At 34.9% G+C, this 23,362-nt stretch overlaps 1 protein-coding gene across 4 annotated transcripts; it reads right to left on the reverse strand.

Annotated features, from left to right (window-relative positions):
• Nucleotides 1–4,616: 4,616 nt before the first annotated feature.
• On the reverse strand, nt 4,617–23,272 carry LOC113523212 (actin-related protein 2). Of its 4 annotated transcripts, none has more exons than XM_052891911.1 (12): nt 23,095–23,272; nt 22,903–23,013; nt 19,308–19,331; nt 13,664–13,735; nt 12,981–13,124; nt 12,455–12,557; nt 10,832–10,938; nt 9,906–10,055; nt 8,590–8,715; nt 7,047–7,199; nt 6,144–6,272; nt 4,617–4,762 (listed from the first exon to the last, which is right to left on the reverse strand). In XM_052891911.1, the coding sequence occupies exons 1-12, from the start codon at nt 23,140–23,142 to the stop codon at nt 4,721–4,723; spliced, it is 1,209 nt and encodes a 402-aa protein (XP_052747871.1). In that variant the 5' UTR covers nt 23,143–23,272; the 3' UTR covers nt 4,617–4,720. The 4 variants fall into 4 exon arrangements, with proteins under 4 accessions (XP_052747871.1, XP_052747872.1, XP_052747873.1 ...); XM_052891912.1 differs by lacking the exon at nt 19,308–19,331 and adding an exon at nt 20,705–20,719; XM_052891913.1 differs by lacking the exon at nt 19,308–19,331 and having other exon boundaries at nt 23,095–23,271.
• Between the last annotated feature and the right edge of the window lie 90 nt (nt 23,273–23,362).

The raw sequence follows: 23,362 nt of genomic DNA on the forward strand, positions 1-23,362 counted from the left end.
GTGTTTTTTTTTTTTTTATTTCCGCTGGTAATCCTTTGTATTTTGTTTATATTTATGGGCTTTTTGAATGTTTAACAGCTTGGCTACTTCTTCGGAGTCGCCTGGTTCATGTAAAAAATAAATAATAATATAATAAACTCTTTATTCGACTAAAAAACGGCGAGGGATGGGCAGCAGCGTCCCTCTTAAAACATCTCTAAAACCTGACTGCGGTTGCCAATCCGCCCGCCAAGTATGGCAACTACTGGCAAAACCCCTCTAGAGAAAGGCTTATGTTCATCAGTGGATAGTAAAGCTGATATAATGAAACTATTAAAGTATCTATATAAGAGGTATGCAATACTCCAGAGGGAGACTTTGTACAAAAGTCGATTGCTTGGGTACCTCTGTCCCATTTATGTTTCTACCGTGAAGCAGTTGTGTTTGCATGGCTGTGTTTCGGTTTGAAGGGTGGGATATGGCGTGAATTTACTTGGTACAGAGTAATAACACCTGAGTCCTCAGGAATGGCAACGCATGGGGGGTATCATGGGCGAAACAGTATACTCTGTTATGTGCATGGTACTACTCATGTCTATAGGCGACGGTTACCACTTTCCATCAGGTGGGCCTGAAAAGTGGAAAGTGGTGGTGGTGGTTTTTTTTATACAACTTAAAATGACAAACAAGCTGACGGACTGACAACTGGTCTGTATTACCTGATTTAAGTGTTTTGTATTGGCACAATTGGCATATCCACTGTTATATAAAGAAATTTCGGTGGAATATTGACTTTCAGCACCTACTTCATCTCACACTTAGGCTGCTGGTTCAGGGCTCCCGTAATTCGTGTTATCGTTGTCTATTTTTCCTCGATTTATGTGTATACGTAAATAAACTGTAAAAATAATAAATAATACCTAAACTCACTCCAAATAAAGTGAAGATTATTTTATTTTCAAAAACTGCCGTGCAGGTCGATGTTTCTTTTCCCGCGTCAAAGTCACACTGTATTAATGCACAGGATTCGCACCAGAGGGCAGGCATCTCCATATATCCCCGTTGTCATTTACAGGAACGATATATATTTATATGTGTATGTTTTGTAGAATTGTAATAATGTAGTGCCGCGAAGTTATTAAATATATTGTAGGTAAATTAAACACCCATAATTTTTTATGTTCTGTAGATGACTATTTATTCTATTCTATAATACAATGATGTATTATAGAATCTTCATATTGATACATTTACGCAACTGACATCGTACTTTTCGTGGCACATTTTACATGTAAGGAATTCTTTATTTGTGATATGGTGCAGACAACTGGCACATTTAGTTGCCATTTTTATTGCTGACAAATGGTAGAATTTTAATTATTTCACAATAAGCACTGTAGTCTATCAATTTATTATGTGAATGATCCATGTATTTCTTAATCACAACTAATTTTCAACACCAACTGTAAAATATTATTAATTTATAATAAAAGTTGTAGGTGGGTAGATCGATTTTCTGTTGTTGTGTATAACAAAATATAGATCTTTATCTCCTTGTTTTTTTTTTCTTTGATGGATGAAAATGGTATGGTAACCCCGCCTGCGCTAACGGGATATGCTGGCGAAGCATCAGTGTAGGGTGATAGATGAGAATGAAAACAGGCCAGTTAGCCCATCATGATGAATTCATCAGGAATTAACCACGATAGTCTCCAGGGGGAACCGCGAGGAGGTCGACCTAGTTGGGTATATTGCTAGCAATGGGATTCTTAGTCTCGATTACTAACAATCGCTTTCCCCCCCGTATGTATGGTGTTGGACGTCAAGTGATTTCTTTTGGTATGGTTTAATTTATTACAATTATTTTATTACATTTCCAAATTTATTTAACACTGTAAGTTTGGTTTATTTTGTGTTTCTATTATATGTAACACGTTTTAATGATTTATTATATATTCTTCCGACTTTCACAGTATTTAGAAGTACTTATATAATAACAACATCGCTTTTAATAATTTACTTTTATTTATATTATACTTTTGTTGCAGAGCTAGTGTAGTCGAACGCAAGATGGCGCCTCAATGATTACTATATTTAATTATTTTTTTGTATTTACCTAGCTTATAGACCTTTCAGAATAAATATACCTTGTATTCATTTCTTTTATGCACAATAGTTTATAATTGGTTACTTCTCATCACCATTGTTACTTTTACTAAAGTACAAAATAAGACTATTAGCAATACAACAATAAGAATTGATAATTAGACGGGCGATAACACACGCACGCGCGCATGTGTGTGTTTTATTAGTTTTTTTTTTTTATACAATTTAGAATGGCAAACAAGCTGACGGCCCACCTGATGGAAAGTGGTAACCGTCACCTATAGACATGAGCAGTACCATGGACATAACAGAGTATACTGTTTCGCCCATGATACCCCCCCCCCCCCCTCATGCGTTGCTATTCCTGAGGACTCAGGTGTTATTCCTCTGTACCCTGTAAATTCACGCCATATCCCACTCTTCAAATCGAAACACAGCCATGTAAATACAACTGCTTTACGGTTGAAACACGAATGAGACAGAGGTACCCAAGCAAACGACTTTTGTACAAAGTCTCCCTCTGGTAAAATTGATAAACATATTCTTGTAGGTATAGGATGTACGCGCCATCAAGGATACCTACGTCCCAGTAATAAATAAGATTCAAGATAAATTCAATTCAATTCATGGATACTAGATCGAATTTTTTATTAAGAGAACGTTCTCAATTCGTGTTTTTTTTTTCTGTTATTCCGCCATTTTCTATGTGTATGAATCTGTAATATGCGATAACTTGGCGTTCTAAAAAAAATTTAATCAAAGCCCATAGAGAGCGTAGCCGAGCTGCGTGAACGAATTTCTCAAGTTGCTGAGGACATCAACTCTCGAGGATATGCCCGGCTAACAAGTAATCTTTTTTAAGAAGATGTAGGGCGTGGGATGCTGATGGTAAACAATTTGAACATTCATTGTAATTAAAAAAATGTTATTTCCCTATCTGACTTTTATTACAATAAACCTAAACTAGGTCAAGATTTTTCATTATTTTATTAATTTTACTTACTTTTGTTGACTTTGGTAAAAGTGGCGTCACTATCTGTCTCGCTCACTCATGGCAAACATGTACACTATCCATCTCTCTCATCATTTTGCCGTAAAATTAAGAACATACCAAAAATTTGTGCGAATAAAAAACATTTGAACTGAGTAAAATGGGTTAGCAAAAATCGGGTTACTTGAGGTTTTTATTTTTTACTCATTTTTTTTTTTAGTATAAAACTATCAAGTATTGTACCATTTTACAATCCTGATTAAATGCGCGAGCTTTTAATGGCACTTGCCAAGGCACTTTGGTACATTTTTTTTTAAAGAAGGGCCTTTCAAACTCGACATATTTTGAAAATTTGAAATTCATAGTTTAACAATTAGTCTTAATTCTAGAAAACTTGGGGCAGTTGTGTCATTATTTTTGACTGTGGTTCTAGAAATGTTATTTAGGGTTACGGTCCCAAAGTTTAAATGAACAAAAATAATAAAAAATAACCACAATAACCGAAAAATGATTACAGTTTGACCAAATTTTTTTATGTTTTTATACAACTTATAATGGCAAACAAGCTGACGGCCCACCTGATGGAAAGTGGTAACCGTCGCCTATAGACATGAGCAGTACCATGGACATAACAGAGTATATTGTTTCGCCCATGATACCCCCCATGTGTAGACTCAGATGTTATTCCTCTGTATCCTATAAATTCATGCCATATCCCTTCAAACCGAAACACAGCCATGCAAACACAACGGCTTCACGGTAGAAACACGAGTGGGACAGAGGTACCCATGTAAACGACTTTTGTACAGTCTCCCTCTGGTAAAATTCCTAGTATTACAGGCGTCCATAGGCTACGGTAATCCCGTTTACCATCAGACGGACCGTATGCTTGTCTGCCATCAGAACTGTATGAAAAAAAAGGTAAGATTTTTACTGATAATTATAGTAGGCAATCTTCAATGTTGCTAGTAACACACACACTAATGAACAAAATAATTGTAATCACGTATAAAATACTATGCTAAGGTAGTCGATGCATATTTAAATAAACAAGCGGTCAAATTGTAATTATTATTTCAGCCGTTAATTGTCCACTGTTGGGCATAAGCCTGAATAAGGAGTATTTTGCCAGTAGTTGCCACGCTTTGCAGGCGGGTTGACAACCTCCTGGGGGATGTGCTAATATACCGGCGCATCCCCCGAGTAGTAGGGTGAGCACGCCAGCCACCCTATCTTGAGAGAGGAGACCTGCTCTTATCATCTGGGGACGGGTCGCTGCTGTCGGAGATGTGGTGAGTGCGACAGCGAACCCATGTCTCCGACATACGGCACCTCGAGGGTATATCGTCTGGTTTTTGGTGGGTACACCTCCATTTTACAGGGGGATTCTCACAGTACCCATTCACCTCCCACAAGTTGTATGGGTCTTCATAACGTTGACGTCGATGTAGACGTTAAAAAAAAAAGGCGGGTTGACAACCGCCTGACACCGTTAGACTTTTAGAGATGTTTTATAATTATAATAATAAAACAAAACCAATGAACAATATTATGTATTGGTGGTATATGACTTTGCTCGATATTGGATTAATAATATAAAATGTATTTATTGGAAATAATCACTGATATTGCAATACACTAAGTCTAACTCGCCCGCGGTCCCAACTTCCGTAAACAGGACAGACCCTGGAAACAATAACATACTTTTATTATAATAACAAGCGAAATAGTTTTATTATGTTTTAGTATTTGCGGACCGTCCAGACTGCAAGTATTTGAATTGTTGCAGAATGATTCACATGCTGGCTAACATACAAAAAAAAGTAGGTTAAGATAATGTTATTTGTTATAAGTCTCAAAATTTGTCAAAATTTGGTTTAATAATTTATATTTGGTACAAACAAATATTGTTAAAATTTTGTGGGCCCTGGTTGCCTTGATTAAAGAATTTATTTATTATTATTATCTTAATACATAAAAATCGCCATGTGGTCCCGGCGTAGAATAACCCATACCTTACCCATGAGTGTCGTAAGAGGTGACTAAAGGACCTTAATGATCAAGAAATGAACAGTAACATCAAAATGAGCTTGAAAAAATATTTTTTATATTTTTTATTTTTATGAACTATACAGGTTCGATTTAGATTTCGATTTCAGTCTACTTTATTATTTTTTAAATTTCTAGAAAATTCACATCTCCCCTCTTAAGGAGAGGAGATGGCAACTAACCCCCGGCAGAAGCACAGTCGGCCGGGGTTCAAGGCCCCAGGGAGAGAAACCGGGAGAAAAAAGTACATGTGGGAAGTATCTAAGAGCACCGGTTTCTGCATCTTTCCCGGGAGGGAGCCGCCTCGGAATTCTAACCGTCTGAGATGTTGTTCCAATCAGTCTACTTTATTATTATTAATATTGCAGTCGTCAACCGTCCACTGCTTAATAAGCTTTCCCCATAAGGAGAGTTTTGCCAGTAATTGCCACGCTTGGCAAGCGGTTTGGAAACCGCAGTTAGGCTTTTAGAGATATTTTAAGAAGGATGCTGCTGCCCATCCCTCGCCCTCCCTTAGTCGACTCTTACGACACCCACGGGAAAAGAAGGGGTGGCCTATTTTATGCCGGGACGACACGGCGACTACTTACTCTTGAAAAATGAAAAAAAAAATATTAGGTTAGTTACATTGGATACACACACATACAATAAAATAATAGAAATTTATAAAGATTCGAAAAAACTGGTTCCCTCTCACAGAAATGGTTTTTTATTTTTCTCAGAACCGGTTTATTCCATTTGACAACTATATAAGGTAAAATAGAATTTGATAGAATATGGGACGAGCACCCATCTATATGAGGGGAAGAGATTACGATTATTTATAGGAGAACAATACATCATATCCGAGCAACATCTACGCGGCCTCCTTTAGAAACCATCGTAGTTAATTCCTAGTTATTTCACCACGATAGTCCTGACACCATCTTCATCTATCATCCATATTTTAGTACCGCGTCAGCGTAAATCGTTAGCGCAGGCATGGTTACCATTCCAATTTCATCTCATGGCCACCCACCTGTTCCTGATACTCCTTCTTCGACAGCCAGAAGTTGTCTCTGTTCTTGCAGACCTCGGCGAGCACAGCGCCGCCGATGAACACCATGTCTTTACGTCTCGGAGGATCTTCGATGCGGATTTTGAATTTCTGGAAGGAATATAAACAGTCTTTCAAAAAAAGCGTTCACGCTCACTTTTTTACTTTATCCGAGCAATAAGTGCCTTATACTATTCTCAATTTCGTGTATAATATAGTATATATCATATATGTGTAAGTATATTTGTTATTTATATATATTTATTCGTTTATATATGTAATTTTAGTATGTATGTATATCAATAATTACTAGTACCGCATTCGAGTATTCTGACACTCCCCTATGGTTGACTGGGAGAGAATGCTTTTAGCATTAAGTCCGCCATGTACACATATTTGTACTAATGAATAAATAAATAAATATAGAAGATTTAGAATCCCATTTTAGGGTTTCGAACAGAAATGGTACAGGGAATATTTGTGGTATAACTTTGTGGGTGAGTCCATCTGTCACAATCCTATCATCCTCATCATCTCGGCCGTAATCCGTCCACTGCTGAACAAAGGCCTCCCCCATAGACTGCAATGAAGAGTGGTGCTGCATCCACTGACTCCCTGCAACCCATTTGAGGTCGTCACTCCATCTAGATAGATAATCTTTATTACCAGTAATAATATTTAAAAAATAAAAAAAAGAAAAAGAAAACAATGATGTTTTAAGAGGGATGCTGTTGCCCATCCTTCGTGCATTAATCCGCCTTAGCGTGGCGACTACAAGCTAAACCCCCCAAGGGGGAAGCTTATGTTCATCAGTGGACAGTTAAAGGCTGATGTGATGATGAGTTCCTATTGAGTTTCTAAGTTGCATAAAAGAATTAAACTCACCGCCAGTTTGTCACAGTCGTTCCTCAGCACCCTCTCCAGGTACAGCTGCTTGATCTCGCGCTCGAGCCGCGACGGCAGCCCCGGGTACATGGTGGACCCTCCCGATAGCACTATGTGTTTGTACAATTCGTTCCTCATGTCTATGTCCGCCGCCTGCCGTTGAAGAAACAGCTTTTATTGGTAACAAACTGAACTTCTATAAAAAAGGTTTGTGAAGTACGTTTCAAGTAACTTTGATGTTTTTTTTTTATAGATGAAAATGGAATAGTAACCCCGTCTGTGCTAACGGGATACGCTGGCGGAGCACCAGTGAAGGGTGATAGATGAGAATGAAAACAGGCCAGTTAGCCCATCATGATGAGTTCATCAGGAATTAACCATGATAGTTTCCAGGGGGAACCGCAAGTAGGTCGACCTGGTTGGGTATATTGCTAGCAATGGGATTCTCAGTCTCCATTATTAACAATCCCTTTCCCCCCCGTAATTTTGATATTATTTTAAAAACAGTTATATTTTATTTGCATATGGGGTCCAGTCCAGCCCCATTACTAGCAATATACCACATCAGATCGACCTCCACGTGGTTCCGCCAGCAAACCATCGTGCTGAATTCCAGGTGTATTCGTCACAATCGGCTAACTGATCTGCCTTTTCATTATCACCTTTCATCCCTCTCGCTGCCCCGCCAGTGTATACCGTTAGCGCAGGCGTGGTCAGAATTCCACTTTCGACAATAAAAAAAATTCAGCCCTTGGTCATCGCATACCCGATAGTATAATAGATAGACTGAGTTTTTTTTTTAAATGGATGATAATGGAATGGTAATCCCACCCGCGCTATCGGTATACACCGGCGGGGCACCAGTGAAGGATGATAGGTGAGGATGAAGCAGGTCAGTTAGCCCATCGTGACGAATTCAACAAGAATTGTTCACGATGGTTTCCAGGGGAAATCACGTGGAGGTCGACCTAATAAGGTATATTGCTAGCAATGGGGCTGTCAAACTCCATTGCTAACAATCCTTTTCCGCCTAGATAGACTGAGTTACCATTACATCTTACAAAAGGATTTATAAATATAATTACTTGCTTTTTTCTCAATCAAACGTAAACGATTGTACGGATTTAAATGAAATTTCGTACACAGGGTATTTTTTTTTATAATACAGGGAGTCAACGAGCATACGGCTCACCCGATGGTAAGTGACTACCGCCATCTTCGATTACCCGCAACATCAGAGACATTGCAGGTGTGCTGCCGGCCTTTTAAAAAGGATAATACTCTTTTCCTGAAGGTTACGATGTCGTATCGGTTCGGAAATACTGCTGCTCGAAGTTGTTCCAAAGCGTCGTTGTGCGCGGTAGAAAGTGCTTTGAAAAACGCACGGTGGAGGACCTAGCACGTAGAATACGTTACATACTGCATCACACAGGCGGAACCGCGGTAAACAGCTATTGTAGGTTCTTTAAAAACTACATTTTTAAAGAAACTAACAAATTACCTACTACACATTATAGTGTCACATATCATAAGAAAATCTTACCTGTATAGTATTGAACACAAGTTCAGCGATCCCCTGACCCTCCACATTGATGAGGTGGGGCTGGAACAGTGCCTCGGGAGCCTCGAATCGTTCTCCGCCAACTTTGATCACTCGGCCGTCTGGTAACTGGAATACATACATACATACATATCTGTCACGCCTGTCTCCCATTAGGGTAGGCAGAAACAATGGAACGCCAAATGCTTCGATTCAAACAAACCTCTTTCGCTTCTTCCACATTCATCAATCTTGTCATACACGCTCGTCGGTTACGGGTACTTTTAATTTGGCCCTTCTTCAGCACGTCGCCTATTTGGTCGACATACGTCCGTCTAGGGCGGCCCCTACCGACATCTCCATTCATTCTTGCTCGATAAATCTCTTTCGTAATTCTTCTTTCATCCATCCTCTCCAAATGACCAAACCAACGCAACATTCCTTTTTCGATTTTGGTCACTACATCGACTTTCAGTCCATACTTCTCTCTAATCACACTGTTTCTTACTCTATCTGTAACTGGAATATAAATACATTTTCACAAACGACCATAATCCCTAGACCCTCCCTCTTGAAACATCTCCAAAGCCTAACTGCGGTTGTCAATCCGCAATCGCAGATAGTTGCTGTTTCCAGATTTATTCATGAATTTGATTCGGTAACCCACTGACCGGACATCCCGCGATTTCCGCATGCTCTCATTTTTTAATGTTACTTGACGTTGTTATCCCGCCATTTTTGTTTTGCTAGATTCATATTGTTTCCTCAGAACCTCGCTAGATGGCTAAATACTCATACTGCTATTTGTTGTCAAAGCGATGTGTTTTAGCGTTGTAAAAAAAAATACGCAATCAGAAGGTTAAAGCTGCGCTCAGTTAGCAGTGCAAGAGAAATCGCAGCAGACGACTGACTGCGCCATAAAGATCGAGCGAATAAAGACTTTAACACAGTGTATTAATGTCTTTTTTTTTATACAACTTAGAGTGGCAAACAAGCTGACGGCCCACCTGATGGAAAGTGGTAACCGTCGCCTATAGACATGAGCAGTACCATGGGCATAACAGAGTATACTGTTTCGCCCATGATACCGCCCATGCGTTGCCATTCCTGAGGACTCAGGTGTTATTCCTCTGTACCCTGTAAATTCACGCCATATCCCACCCTTCAAACCGAAACACAGCCATGCAAACACAACTGCTTCAAGGTAGAAACACGAATGGAACAGAGGTACCCAAGCAAACGACTTTTGTACAAAGTCTCCCTCTGTCTCTTTTCTTCCACATAATACACCTAAATTCATCACAAATGGTAACACTTACGGTATATGGTTCGACGAGTACTGTGGTCTCCCACGCAAGCTTCTGCTCCTGTTCAATGTTGTATCCGATATAGCATAGCTTTTCCTTCATCATACGGACCGTCTCGAAGTCAGCCGAGTGGTTGAACGCATACCCGCGCAGTAACAGTAACTGTGAAATAAAAATCACTGTGATTTTCACATTTGAATAGAGTGTTTTTATAACAATATGCAATAAGTGTCTAATTTTTATAATATAATAAAATTGCCACTAGACGATGACTATACCTGGGAGATATTTAAGAAAAATTTTAAGATATGTGGGGTCTTATTTATCTCTTTATTTTTTTATACAACTTAGAATAACAAACAAGCTGACGGCCCACCTGATGGAAAGTGGTAACCGTCGCCTAAAGACATGAGCAATACCATGGACACAACAGAGTATACTGTTTCGCCCATGATACCCCCCATGCGTTGCCATTTCTGAGGACTCGGATGTTATTCCTCTGTACCGCATAAATTCACTGTCATATCCCACCCTTCAAACCGAAACTCAGCCATGCAAACACAACTGCTTCACGGTAGAAACACTAATGGGACAGAGGTACCCAAGAAATTTACTTACAGCTATTAGTTTGCATGGCTGTGTTTCGGTTTGAAGGTGGGATATGGCAGTGAAATTACAGGATACAGAGAAATAACACCTAGGTCCTCAGGAATGACAACGCATGGGCCCCCATGCATTGTCATTCCTGAGGACCAGAGTATACTGTTTCACCCATTATAGGGCTATCATGGACGAAACAGTATACTCTGTTATGTCCACAGTACTGCTCATGTCTATAGGCGACAGTTACCACTTTCCATCAGGTGGGCCGTCAGCTTGTTTGCCATTTTAAGTTATATAAAAAAAAAGTCACAACAGTGTATTTAAATCTGTGTTACCTTTATGAGATACCTGGTGATATCTCTGCCGGCTATATCCAATCTCCTCGTGAGGTGAGGCAACGCAAACTCTTCGTACACCGGACATATGTGGGTCACTCCATCACCTGAAATTGACACGTCATTACTGGTAACACAGACTATGGGATATTTATTTATTTATTTAACTCTTTATTGCATCATAAATAAAAATATACAATGACAAGTGAATAATTCAAATGAAATACAGTAACATAAATACAGATTGAAATATACACATAAAGGTACAAAAGGCGGTCTTATCGCTAGGGCAATCTCTTACAGACAAAGGATATGTGTAATATGGATACTGATCTGATAACTATATATTGGATATATTATTATATATAACTATATATTTGAATATATTTCTCTGGATATTGATAGCGGAAAAAAGGTTATTACCTATTTTGATTCTACCTATATCGGTTGAATATTTTTGAATATGTCAAAAGTCTGTTACCGATATTGCTTTTTTGATAACAGACTTTCAACCTATTCGTTATTGGATCATTATATATATATATATATATATATATATATATATATATATATATATATATATATATATATATATATATATATATATAATATATATATATGACATAGAATGGCAAACAAGCTGACAGTGGTAACCGTCGCCTATAGACATGAGCAGTATCATGGACTGTTCGGGGGGAAAAGGATTGTTAGTAATGGAGACTGAGAATCCCATTGCTAGCAATATACCCTATCAGGTCGACCTCCTTGCGGTTCCCCCTAGAAATTATCATGGTTAATTCCTGATGAATTCATCATGATGGGCTAACTGGCCTGTTTTCATTCTCATCGATCACCCTTCACTGGTGCCCCGCCAGCGTATCCCGTTAATGCAGGCAGGGATACCATACTATTTTCACCAATAAAAAAAAATGCATTTCAGGTCGTCATTCCATCTAGTGGGGGGGGTCGTCATACGCTGCGTTTGCCCATACGCGGTCGCCACTCAAGACTTGCCCTCAAAACTTAGTTATATTTTCTTTGAATTTAACTTCTATTAAATCGTATTGAAACGGTCTATAAGTAAGTTTATATACTAAGTAAACAAAGAAACTCTGTTTCATACCTATAATATAAAAATGAATCGCTGAATGTGTTGTTAAGCACAAATCTCAAAAACAGCTGAACCGATTTACGTTATTTCTTTTTTTAGAATAATCCTTGAAGTACGAGGTCGGTTGTTACGGACAGAGAAAAATTTAAAAAATTTGCCTGAAAAAGTCTAAAAACAACACTTTTCAGGTTTTCCCATACAAACGATTCGTAATATAACATAAAAGTCAATTTGAACTTTATTACCATTACCATAAAGTTCAAATGTTAGTGGAGAGGTTCCGGGAGAGCAAAATAATTGAGTGACATTAATATCGTATAAATATTGATGACAGATTTAAAACGCAGGGACGGCGTCGCTGTTTAGTATCAGCACTGCCTCCACGCGAAGCCAGGGGGGGTACCTAGTTTATAATATTAATAAATATTTCGGAATGAGAGTTCTTGTGAATAAAAAAAAAAACAAATAATATTTTTAATGAATAAATAAATAAATAAAAACAAATAAATTACCCGAATCGACCACCACACCAGATATGAGCCCTTGGGCGTACAGCGTGAGGACAGCCTGTATCGCTATGTACGCGGAATCGAACCCGTACTTCTCGAACATAACCTGCAATCACAATTGAAAATAAATATGGACCTTTACTAATACAGTTATTTACGAATCAAATTGTTTTTATTAAAATAAATTATTTCATTTTTTAACATTAACCAAGTATGTTGAAAATTATGTTCTAAAAAAAGAAATTACACATTTTTGTATCAATAATAACAAATATTGGATGTCTATTTCGTATTACAAATGCAATAAAGGCCATTTTACAGCACATATACTTTATTTACGGACTTATTTATGTACGGAATCCTCGGTGATTGAATTCAATTCGCACCTGACCGTGATTTTTTTTACTTTTTGGGATAAAATGAGTTTTTATCCCAAAAAGTAAAAAAAATCACGGTCAGTTGGAGCAAACATTTACAAAACATTTACAAAAAATTAAACCAAGTCAAATAGAATCAAACCAAAACCGACTTCGATCATCTTCTCCCTGTTCTTGGTGGGGTTCATGGGCGGCTCGGTGAGCAGGATCTTCGTCTCCTTTGGGTCCACGTTCATCTTGCTGGGGCCGAACGTGTAGTCCCAGACGTGGCACATGTCCTCCCAGTTACGCACCACCTAGGTACAATGAGTATTAAAAATAATATTAAATATATATAATTTTGTTTTTCTGTTTTCTTTTTACTGTAATACATTATGTATGTATTTTTTTATGCAACATTATTTAGAATGGCAAACAAGCTGACAGTCCACCTGATGAAAAGTGGTAACCGTCGCCTATAGACATGAGCAGTACCATGGACATAACAGAGTATACTGTTTCGCGTATGATACCCCCCATACGTTGCCATTCCTGAGGACTCTGATGTAATTCCTCTGTACCCTGTAAATTCACTGCCATATGCTATCCTTGACCAAAATACAGCCATGCAAACACAACTGCTTCACGTAGAAACACGTTGACAGATGTGCCCAAACAATGGACTTTTGTACAAAGTTTCCCTCTAGTATTATATGACTAATAAAAAGAAATATAATGTAGATTATATGTAAATTTTCCATATTATTAAAAATTTGCACGCCAACATAGAGGCATAAATTTAAAACGCATTACCCTCTATTCTTAAAGTCGGTTGAAAAATAAACAGTACACTTACCCCATTTTCCATCGGATAGCTGACTTCCAGCATGGATCGAAGCTGTGACGCTTCATCTCCCACCATCAAATCCTGCAAAATCAACATAGCCATGTTTGAAACATAAAGTAATAAAGTTAGAATCTTTGTCTGTACAAAGAAAATATATTAGAAATACTAATGCATAAGAGTAACAAAGCCAAAAACAATTGTTTTTAAAAATTTTATATGCCTATTTACAACATACTCCAAACTACACTAAAACAAATGCATAAAATTAGATGTTCTCTCCACATTTATATGCTAAAAATATTTTTAACTAAATTAGTACATATATTATTAATTATTTAGTAGTAAACTTAATAAACAAAATAATTAAGTTCATTATTTTTAATAAACAAAACAGCTGTATATAAAGTAACAGCTACTTAGAAATTACAAGCGCTTTATGTCTATGAGCTAAGGTGGAATAAATATTCTTTAAGAGCACTCATAACTTCAGCTTACCAAAGTGTGGAGACGTTATAGTTATCTGTAAATTTTCAATAAATAATATCCAGGAAATCCACAAAAAAAAATCGACTTCAATTATGGCTACATCAGTTGATTTAAAAAGTAAAATTTAAAGACAACTGCATGGGGTTCTTTGAATAGGGTGTATTAAGCTTTTTTAAGTGTCGGCAACGCGAGCATGACATCCCAAGTATTATAGGAGTTCGTAAGCTATTATAATCTCGTTTGCCATGTGACGGGCCGTATGCTCGTTCGTCGCCATAGGTGAATAAAAAAGAAACTATTGAACCGATTTTGATAAAATTTCTATGGGACCAATCTGTAAGTATATCCTTTCAGATAAAAAAAAGAACTTTCTAAATCGGTTTACAACTGACGGAGTTCTAAGGTACCAAACATAAAAAAAAAAATACAACCGAATCGAGCCTACTTCTCCTTGAAGACGGTTGAAAACAATTGAAATTTTTTTAATGTTTTTAATTGATTATTTAAAAAAGTGCTTAGCTAGCGAACCAAAAGGTTACTTATACAATAATATTTTACCAAGCTATAACAAAAAAAAAAAAAAATTTAATGACAAATATGTATTTATAAACTTTCAAAACAAAATGTCATGTAGATGTAATATTTTTAATAGTAAATGTATATATAACATATTCCATTATTAGTTTCAATTCGCTAACAGAGCACTTTTTAAATTATCAGTTTAAAACATAAAAAAAAAAAATATTCTTTTATATTTGAAAATGAACAAATTATTGAGTCTCTCTCTCTCTCTTTCTCGTCTTTGATCGCATATAAAAAAAGAGCCTATTCCTTCCTAAAAAGACCGACAATACACCTGCAATCTCTCTGGTGTTGCAGGTGCTTACGGGCGGCGGTAATGACTTACCATCAGGTGAGACGCATGCTCGTTTGCCCCCTATGTTAAACAAAACATTGCCCCCACTTCGGTTAGCCAAAATATGACTGCTCTTTAAAGCGGTAAAAGAAACATTAGGCTGTGTAAAAGCGGCTTGACGATTTGTGTGCTAATTGTGTTGTGCGACCTAGAAGCAGAGTTCTAAACTTTCTTAAGCTAAAACACACCTATAGGGGTGAAGGGATTGTTAGTTAATAGGGATTAGTAACCTCATTGTTAGCATAATACCCTATCGAGCAGCTCGACCTCCACGCGTTTCCCCCTACAAACCATTGTGAACAATTCTTGTTGAATTCGTCACGATGGGCCAACTGACCTGCTTCGTCCTCACCTATCATCCCTTACTGGTGCCCCACCAGCGTATAAGTACCGATAACGCAGGCGAGGGTTACCATTTCATTATCACCCATAAAAAAAGGTACCCAAAGGTATAAAATATTCTTTAACTGAACTAGGGGTAATCGTGCTGGAGTCCATATCACTGTTTATTAGAATTATTTTGTTTAATTCCGCTACCATTTATCTTGGCACACGCATACTAATGATAGCGGAATTAAACAAAATAATTTTAATAATTTTATAGTATTTTGTTTTTATACAACTTAGGATGGCAAACAAGCTGACGGCCCACCTGATGGAAAGTGGTAACCGTCGCCTATAGACACGAGCAGTACCATGGACATAACAGAGTATACTCTTTCGCCCATGATACCCCCCATGTGTTGCCATTCCTGAGGACTCGGGTCTTATTCCTCTGTACCCAGTAAATTCACGCCATATCCTATCCTTCAAACCGAAACACAGCCATGCAAACACAACTGCTTCACGGTTGAAACACGAATGGGACAGAGGTACCCAAGCAATCGACTTTTGTACAAAGTCTCCCTCTGGTATATTTGAGTTTAAACTCCACGGAGGAGCCTGACCCCTTAAAAAAAGCTAATACGTACTCTTGAAGATGGGTCTTTAATAGTTGAAAGCCAGACAATTCTGGGGAGAGTACAGCCCACCTGGAGGGGAAGGTCCTTAACGCCAATGGATGTATACCATATAAGCTGTTCACTGCTGAACATGGGCCTCCCCAATTTTGGGGATTGCCAGTAGTTGACACGCTTGGCAGGCGTATTGGCAATCGCAGTCAGAATTTGGTATTTTAAGAAAGACGCTGCTGTCCATCTCTCGCCCTCCCTTAGTCGCCTCTTACGACATCCATGGGAAAGGAAGGGGTGGCCCATTTTGCTGAGACCACACGGCAATAGATGTACTGGTTGATAAATGCCAAATGTGTGTATTCCTAGTAAGTTTTACACGTTTGAAACTATCTAGTAATGTGAAGCTAATAATATCGCAATCAGAAATTATTAAATTTACGTTTTACAGTAAAATTGATAAAAGACAACACTTATCAAGAGTGTATAGAATAATTAAAGATTATGTCACAAAAAACCGATTTCAGTTGTGACAAAATCAATTATTTTGGCCTAAAAACTAAACAACTGAACCGATTTTGATAAAATTCCTATGGAACTAATCTGTAAGTATTAACTTTTAGATAAAGAAAGAATTTTCCATATCGGTTTACAACTGACGGAGTTACGAAGTAATAAACAGAAAAAAAATACAACCGAAATGAGAATCCCCTTCTTTTTGAAGTTACTTGAAAATTATAAAAAAAAAATAGTATTTTTCAATTCTAATAGTTTGCTGTTAACATTAGAAACAATAAGATAAAAGTACATATAATTAATATGAGTTAATGTGAAATCAATATAGAATTAATTTAAAAAGTAATTAGTGTCAAACACAACGCAGTTTCATAACAAAATTAAAGTTATGCAAGTATTTATTGTCTTCACCGACTATGACAATGTAAGATGCATGTAAATTTGTAAAAATTAAAAAAAAAACACTGAACATACAGAATGATATCGAAACCATTAGCATCCTTTGAAGAGAGCGCTCTATTAATATACGCACCATAGGAACATGGGGCGAACAACGACAATTTCAAACCTCCCATACCGACACATCGCGTTTAGCTCTTAAGTTACTACGGGAGACTCGACATTTTTTTATTTTGTTGAACTAGATATTATTTTTCGGAAGCACACACCACTGGTTAGTTAATTAGAATCATTTTGTGTCTTATTTAATTTCACTAGCAACACATCAATGGCGACCAGTAGAAAAACGCCCATTAAAAAACACTCATTTCAAAATGTGAGCATATTCTATTAAAATAATTAAACAATTTTCAATATTTCCGAATGATCATTTAAAGAGTTATCTGGAGTCTTATTATTAGTGCTTAAAACCTAACAATTGTACAGATTAAATTGTACTGTCCTGCAAATGGCTACCAAAAACCATAGACAAAACAGGCCAGCATATAGTCACGTGACCTGGAGCTGTCAAACTTTTAAAAGTGTGTCATAAGCCCCTTAACAGCAAAGTAAAATATTAATCCTCAAACATTATACATATAAATAAACTACAAAATATTTAAATGCTTATTCATTTTTTGCTATTAAAATGTTCTAATATTCAATTCATAATTTCTTTTAAGACATACATATATTAAAATTTACTTTCACTAAATCTATACAGTTACTAAATCTATACATTCTCAAGCAGATGCCAAAAATAAAAATAAAAAAATTGTAAAGTAAAAAAAAAATGTAATTTCCTTATTAAAATTAAAGATCATTAGAGTCTAATTGTGATATTTACAATACTAATTAAATATAAATAAAAAAGCTATTTCTAATGATGTAACAAGCTTTCTATGGCTTTTCTTAAAATATCAGCCAAAGCGATTAACTAAGATATATCCGTTTTTCTATACTTGGTATAATTAATAAATCATTTTGCCATATATTAAATAATTTTAACACATGGCAATTTAAAAAGTTTGTATTAATTGATTATATATTACTGTACAAAGGTAAGCTAACATTTTTATTGTTAGCAAGCTTTTTTATCGACCATCGTGTTACAAATTACTAACTGTGCCAAGTATAGGAAAATAAATTATATAAAAAAAAAACAAATTTTCTTAAAAATTAAAGAAATATTTCGATTAAAAGATAGTGTTAAAATCTCTATGCCCTCTCTGAGTGTGAGTTAATAAGGAAGCTTGCTGTCAATTTGTCCCGTTGAGGGCGCCACTGTTTTAACATAACGTAATGGAGGAAGGGATTGTTAATAATGCGGACTATAAGTCCCATTGCTAGGAATATACTTCGTCAGGTCGATCTCCACGACTTTTGTTACGTCAACTTTGTTCCCTCCAAAAAAATTCAAAATTAATCTGTACTAACAGGTGGGAAAATGTTTTATTAAAAATTTACTTTAAACAATAATGCCAGCTCGCTACGTTCGTAATAATTGTTTGTATGGGCGATACTGTTATTTTTATCCAAACACTATCTTTCTCCCGCTACACCGTACGCGTAGATTTACGAAGTAGCAAAAACAAAGGAATAGACCACTTCTAGAAAGATCAAAATGAAACATATACTAGGGGGTCTACCATGAAATTCCGAAATTTCGGACTCAATTTCGTGTTTTTGTTTATACCAAAATCGGACCAATAAATGGAGTTTAACATTTCGTTCGTCATACATTCTATCATAATAGTCCAAAGAAACAATATTTTAACATTTTTAATATTTCCAAACGACTTGTATTATATAATTTTAACATCAAATTTGTGTTTCGTTTGGCTCCGAAATTTCGGAAAACATTTCATGGTGGGCCCTCTGATTTTAAGTTAGACTTTCGGGGCATCACTGTGAAAACCGTATCTAATTCGGTGGAGTAGTTTTTAATGCCGGAACAAACATACAGACAGACAAAGATATGAACATTTTGACATTTCCATTGCGATACGCGAACAAACATATAGACAGATAGACAAAATTTGTTTTAACTTCCACTAATCTTATTATGATTCATATCAATTTTTCCTAAACATCTCCCATGCATAGACTTCTAGTTGCAATTTTATTATATTAATAAGAGAGTACATAAAGCATATTCTCTCTCTCTCTCTGTTTAAGTTTATTTTCCCGCCGTTATGTTATGTTTTTAATCACTATTAGTAAGTAGGCTCCTATTTCTTGTTGTTTATGTTTATTTACAGTTGGCACAGCTTTGCACAAGCCTCCCTATTAGCTGTTACTCACGATACTCTACAGAAGTTACAGTACAGTATCAACACAGTGTTACCTGCACTACTTCTGGATCGAATGCCTGGCGAGCATGAAATTGTAAATGCACATCTCATATATAATTTTCATATTCAAAAATTCTTATTTCGCACTGCAACTTTAGTAGTTCCAGTATTTGAAAATAGATGGAGCTTTTTACATTATTATCAGTGATTTAGTAACAGACTTAACTTTTGATTTATTGTTATTCTAAGTATAATTTAAGTATTCAAGTGTTCAATAATTTAAGCTGAAATCTAACATTGGATCCAAAATTAAAAAGAAATATTGTTACTCACTTTAAAATGTATATATGCATGTTTTATTCGTTTGGGTAGGCTGCAATGATTTAAACTAATACTATCTATATTAATCTGAATAAATTTATAATTATATTTTATTATATATTTGCCAAATTATTAACCATGTAAAATAATCTAACTAAAAACTAAACTGTTTATAATTACTCTTCATCTCTCCATTCAAAGGTTGCCTGGAAGAGATCACTCTTAATGATACGGTCGCCCATTGTTTTCTCACTGTGATTATTTCTTGTAATTGTTTGTATCTATAATAAGTTTACTATTATAATATTTTAGAGGAAACAATAAAGAGTATCTATCTATCTAACTTGTTAATGAGTACTTATAACTTGACTTATGTATAAAGTAAATATAATTTAACAAATCCATGTGTAGATGTAATAAAATTACAATGTTTCATGCCTTTCCAATTTCCAAAATATTGATAATCAACAGACATTCACACATGTTCGAAAACACAGCTAATATTATGTATGATAACAGATATATTATTATTAATTTTTATGTAAAATATATACATATATTTGTACCGTATTTGATCTTACATGTGTATGTATGATAAACACCTTAATAATATGTACAAAATTCACATAAACAATAATGTGAGTAAAACATATTTTACCAATGTTACTATGTGCATAATTTAACCCTTTCTTTTTCTTTGGAGGGGAAGGGATTGTTAGTAATTAGGACTACCAGTCCCATTGCTAGCAATATACGCTGTCAGATCGACCTTTACGTGGTCTCATCTGGAAACCATAATGCTAAATTCCTGGTGTATTCATCACGGTGGACTAACTGACCTGCCTTTTCATTCTCACTATCATTGTTCACTGGTACCCTGCCTGCATATGCTGTTAGCGCAGGTGGGGCTACTTTACTATTTACATCCATTACAAAAACCCCTTACTTTTTTTTTATATATTAGTCCAAACAACACATTATTTTATAGAATGCAATTAAATTTCCATCTCATTTCATTATTATTATTTCAAATATTTCAACAATAACAATTTGCATGCTTTTTAGTATAAAATAAACACATTAGTTAAAATAATTTTCAAAACCGTGCTTAGATTTTACCAATTCTTACTCCGACACACATTTCCTGTAAAATATACACTATGGTCAATTATTATATGGATAACATTGAAAGGCAATTAATGTATTAAGATTTTCAAAACCTTCACACTCCATTATGTAAATATGCCTTGATTCAATTAATTCCGAACCTATACATGTTTTAACAATTTCTAACACTAACCTTATTAAGCTATTTGTACACAGTGAAATCGAAATCATTAGCATGCTTTCAATAAAGTGTTCTGTCTATTAGTGAAACTAAAGATTTTTTACTAAAAAAAACATGAGTTGAAAAATCAAGGCCCGTGCCCCACAAAACGTGCTGACTTCAATTGTTGTCACAATTAACTATTATTATGATTTTATTTTATCAACCAGTTATTTTGGTCTAAAAATTAAACTACTCAACTGATTTTGATAAAATTCTATGGGACCAATTTATAACTATATTCATTAACTATATCAATTTGTAACTATATTAAATTTATTAATTATTTATGCTATCAATAATTTCAATTTCACCCTGTGTAATGCAATAATATTTATGGAATTTAGAAATTTATAGGTGATTATCGTTTGATGTTGAGTAAAATGTATGTGAAGTAAAATTTCATATATTTATTTAAATAAATCAGAAGACTATACTCTATTACACTATTGTACCCTTTCCATTCTTTTACTTTACATAAATTTAAAAAGAAAACATTTTATATGAATGAATGAATGAATATTTATTTATTCTATAGGTATGATATGATATGTTATTAATTAAATATCATTATTTGTATAATAAAAAAGAAAAAGAAGTAAATGTTTTGAACCATTGTAGTTTATTTAATTCAATTTTCTTTAGATAAAAATTTAATTTCATTAATATAATTTTCTTTTAAAGTGCACAAAAGATTTTTTTCATCCACTACATATGAGGACATTAAAGGTGACTCGTAAAGAAATACACAGTGTAAAAAAAAAATAAGCTATCAAATGTGAAAAAAGAATGGAAAGAGTATGCACTGAAAATTACTATAATGAGATTAATATACAAATTTTATTAAGTAGGCAATTCATAATTTAATCTAATTAAAATAATAATGGCAATGATTCATTTACCATAGACAAATATAGAAACTTATTCATGTACAATTACAGTAATTATAAAACTTCCTCATTAATTGTTTTTATAATCACAGTTATATTAGTTACAATAAAATTATTATTTCTAAGTTTTTACCTAAAAAAATATTTCAAACATGTATGGTGTCTGGGCCCAGTCAATGTACACCATAAATAAAAAAAGTAACACTAACTATATTCATGTTAAAGGTAATACACATTTTCTCATAAATTTGATAATATTAATGATATTTATGTATGTACATAAAAACATATATTTGTCAAAATTAATTTTAAATTCAAAATTTGATTCAAAATCTTATAGGTACATCAATCAATAATACTTTGATTAACTTTCTAAAAACTGTAAAGTACATGAAATTTCCTCAGTGTATTTTTAATTTAGTAATTTTTTCTTTGTTCTTATTTCTACCTACCCTAATGGGAGACAGACATAATATATGTATGTCTTTTGATATTAAAATTAAATATTGTAAAAATTATATTCAAAACAAGAATCATAAAAAAAAAAAACATTTATTTATAGAAAAAAAGATTTGTACACTTACACAAATATATATAATAAGTACTTAGAAGTGTTACATTGTTAAATACATTTACAGTTTATACAATGATTTATCATGATTTTAAATTCTAATTTTTTTAATTTACATAGCATGTGATGTGAAAAATCCAAAAATATTTTTTCTAGCAATAAACTGTTTAGTAAAAGAATTGTATTCTATTCTTATAGTAATCTTCATTTTTTCTTTTTCAGTTTTATGAGATACTGTACAATGACTAAGCCCAAAATAAAACAGCTTTTCAAAAATTCAAGATACTGTGAAAAATTTTTGTTTTATTTGTTTTTTTATGTTTTGAAAGTAAAATTAAACCAAATTCTTATTATTCATTTTACATAGATTACCTACTCTATTATACGTAATTATTTTATTAATGTTATTTAAAAATAATAAACAGTGGATACCCTTAGTATAAAATATAAATCAACAATATCGAAGTCAATCGCCCCTAAGGGTATCTACTGACCGGGGGGTAATATTACAGCACAAATTATTGCTTGAGAGAACATACCTTTACGTCGATATCACCAATTTTATTCTCCGCGCGAATGATCGGCCTCCCGACCATTGACGGGAATATGAAAGCGGGGAAATTGCTGCCAGCGTAGCCGCATTTCACAAACTGAAAACGATAACACAACACTCATTAGGCTGACTCACAGGAAACATTAGAACACATTTTGTTACGATTTTTAACACTTACACCGGTGCCGTTATCACAAACAATCACTTTGCGTCCCTGGTCATCCATTATATTGATATTTTTTCTATGTTTAACTTATACAGATTTATAATTATTTAAAAACAGGGAATATAAAAAAATTTAAACTATATACAAGTTTCTAGGACACCACCCCACTGACTGACAGTGACTGAAGAATGACACTATAACTGACTGATTGTTTATGGTAACTTCAGTAAATAACGAATTTGACAGCTTTGACAATTTACAATAGTAACTGTCAATGTCT

The sequence above is a fragment of the Galleria mellonella genome, unplaced genomic scaffold, assembly GCF_026898425.1.
Source record: "Galleria mellonella isolate WM207_F2 unplaced genomic scaffold, CSIRO_AGI_GalMel_v1 utg146, whole genome shotgun sequence".
Lineage (NCBI taxonomy): Eukaryota > Metazoa > Arthropoda > Insecta > Lepidoptera > Pyralidae > Galleria > Galleria mellonella.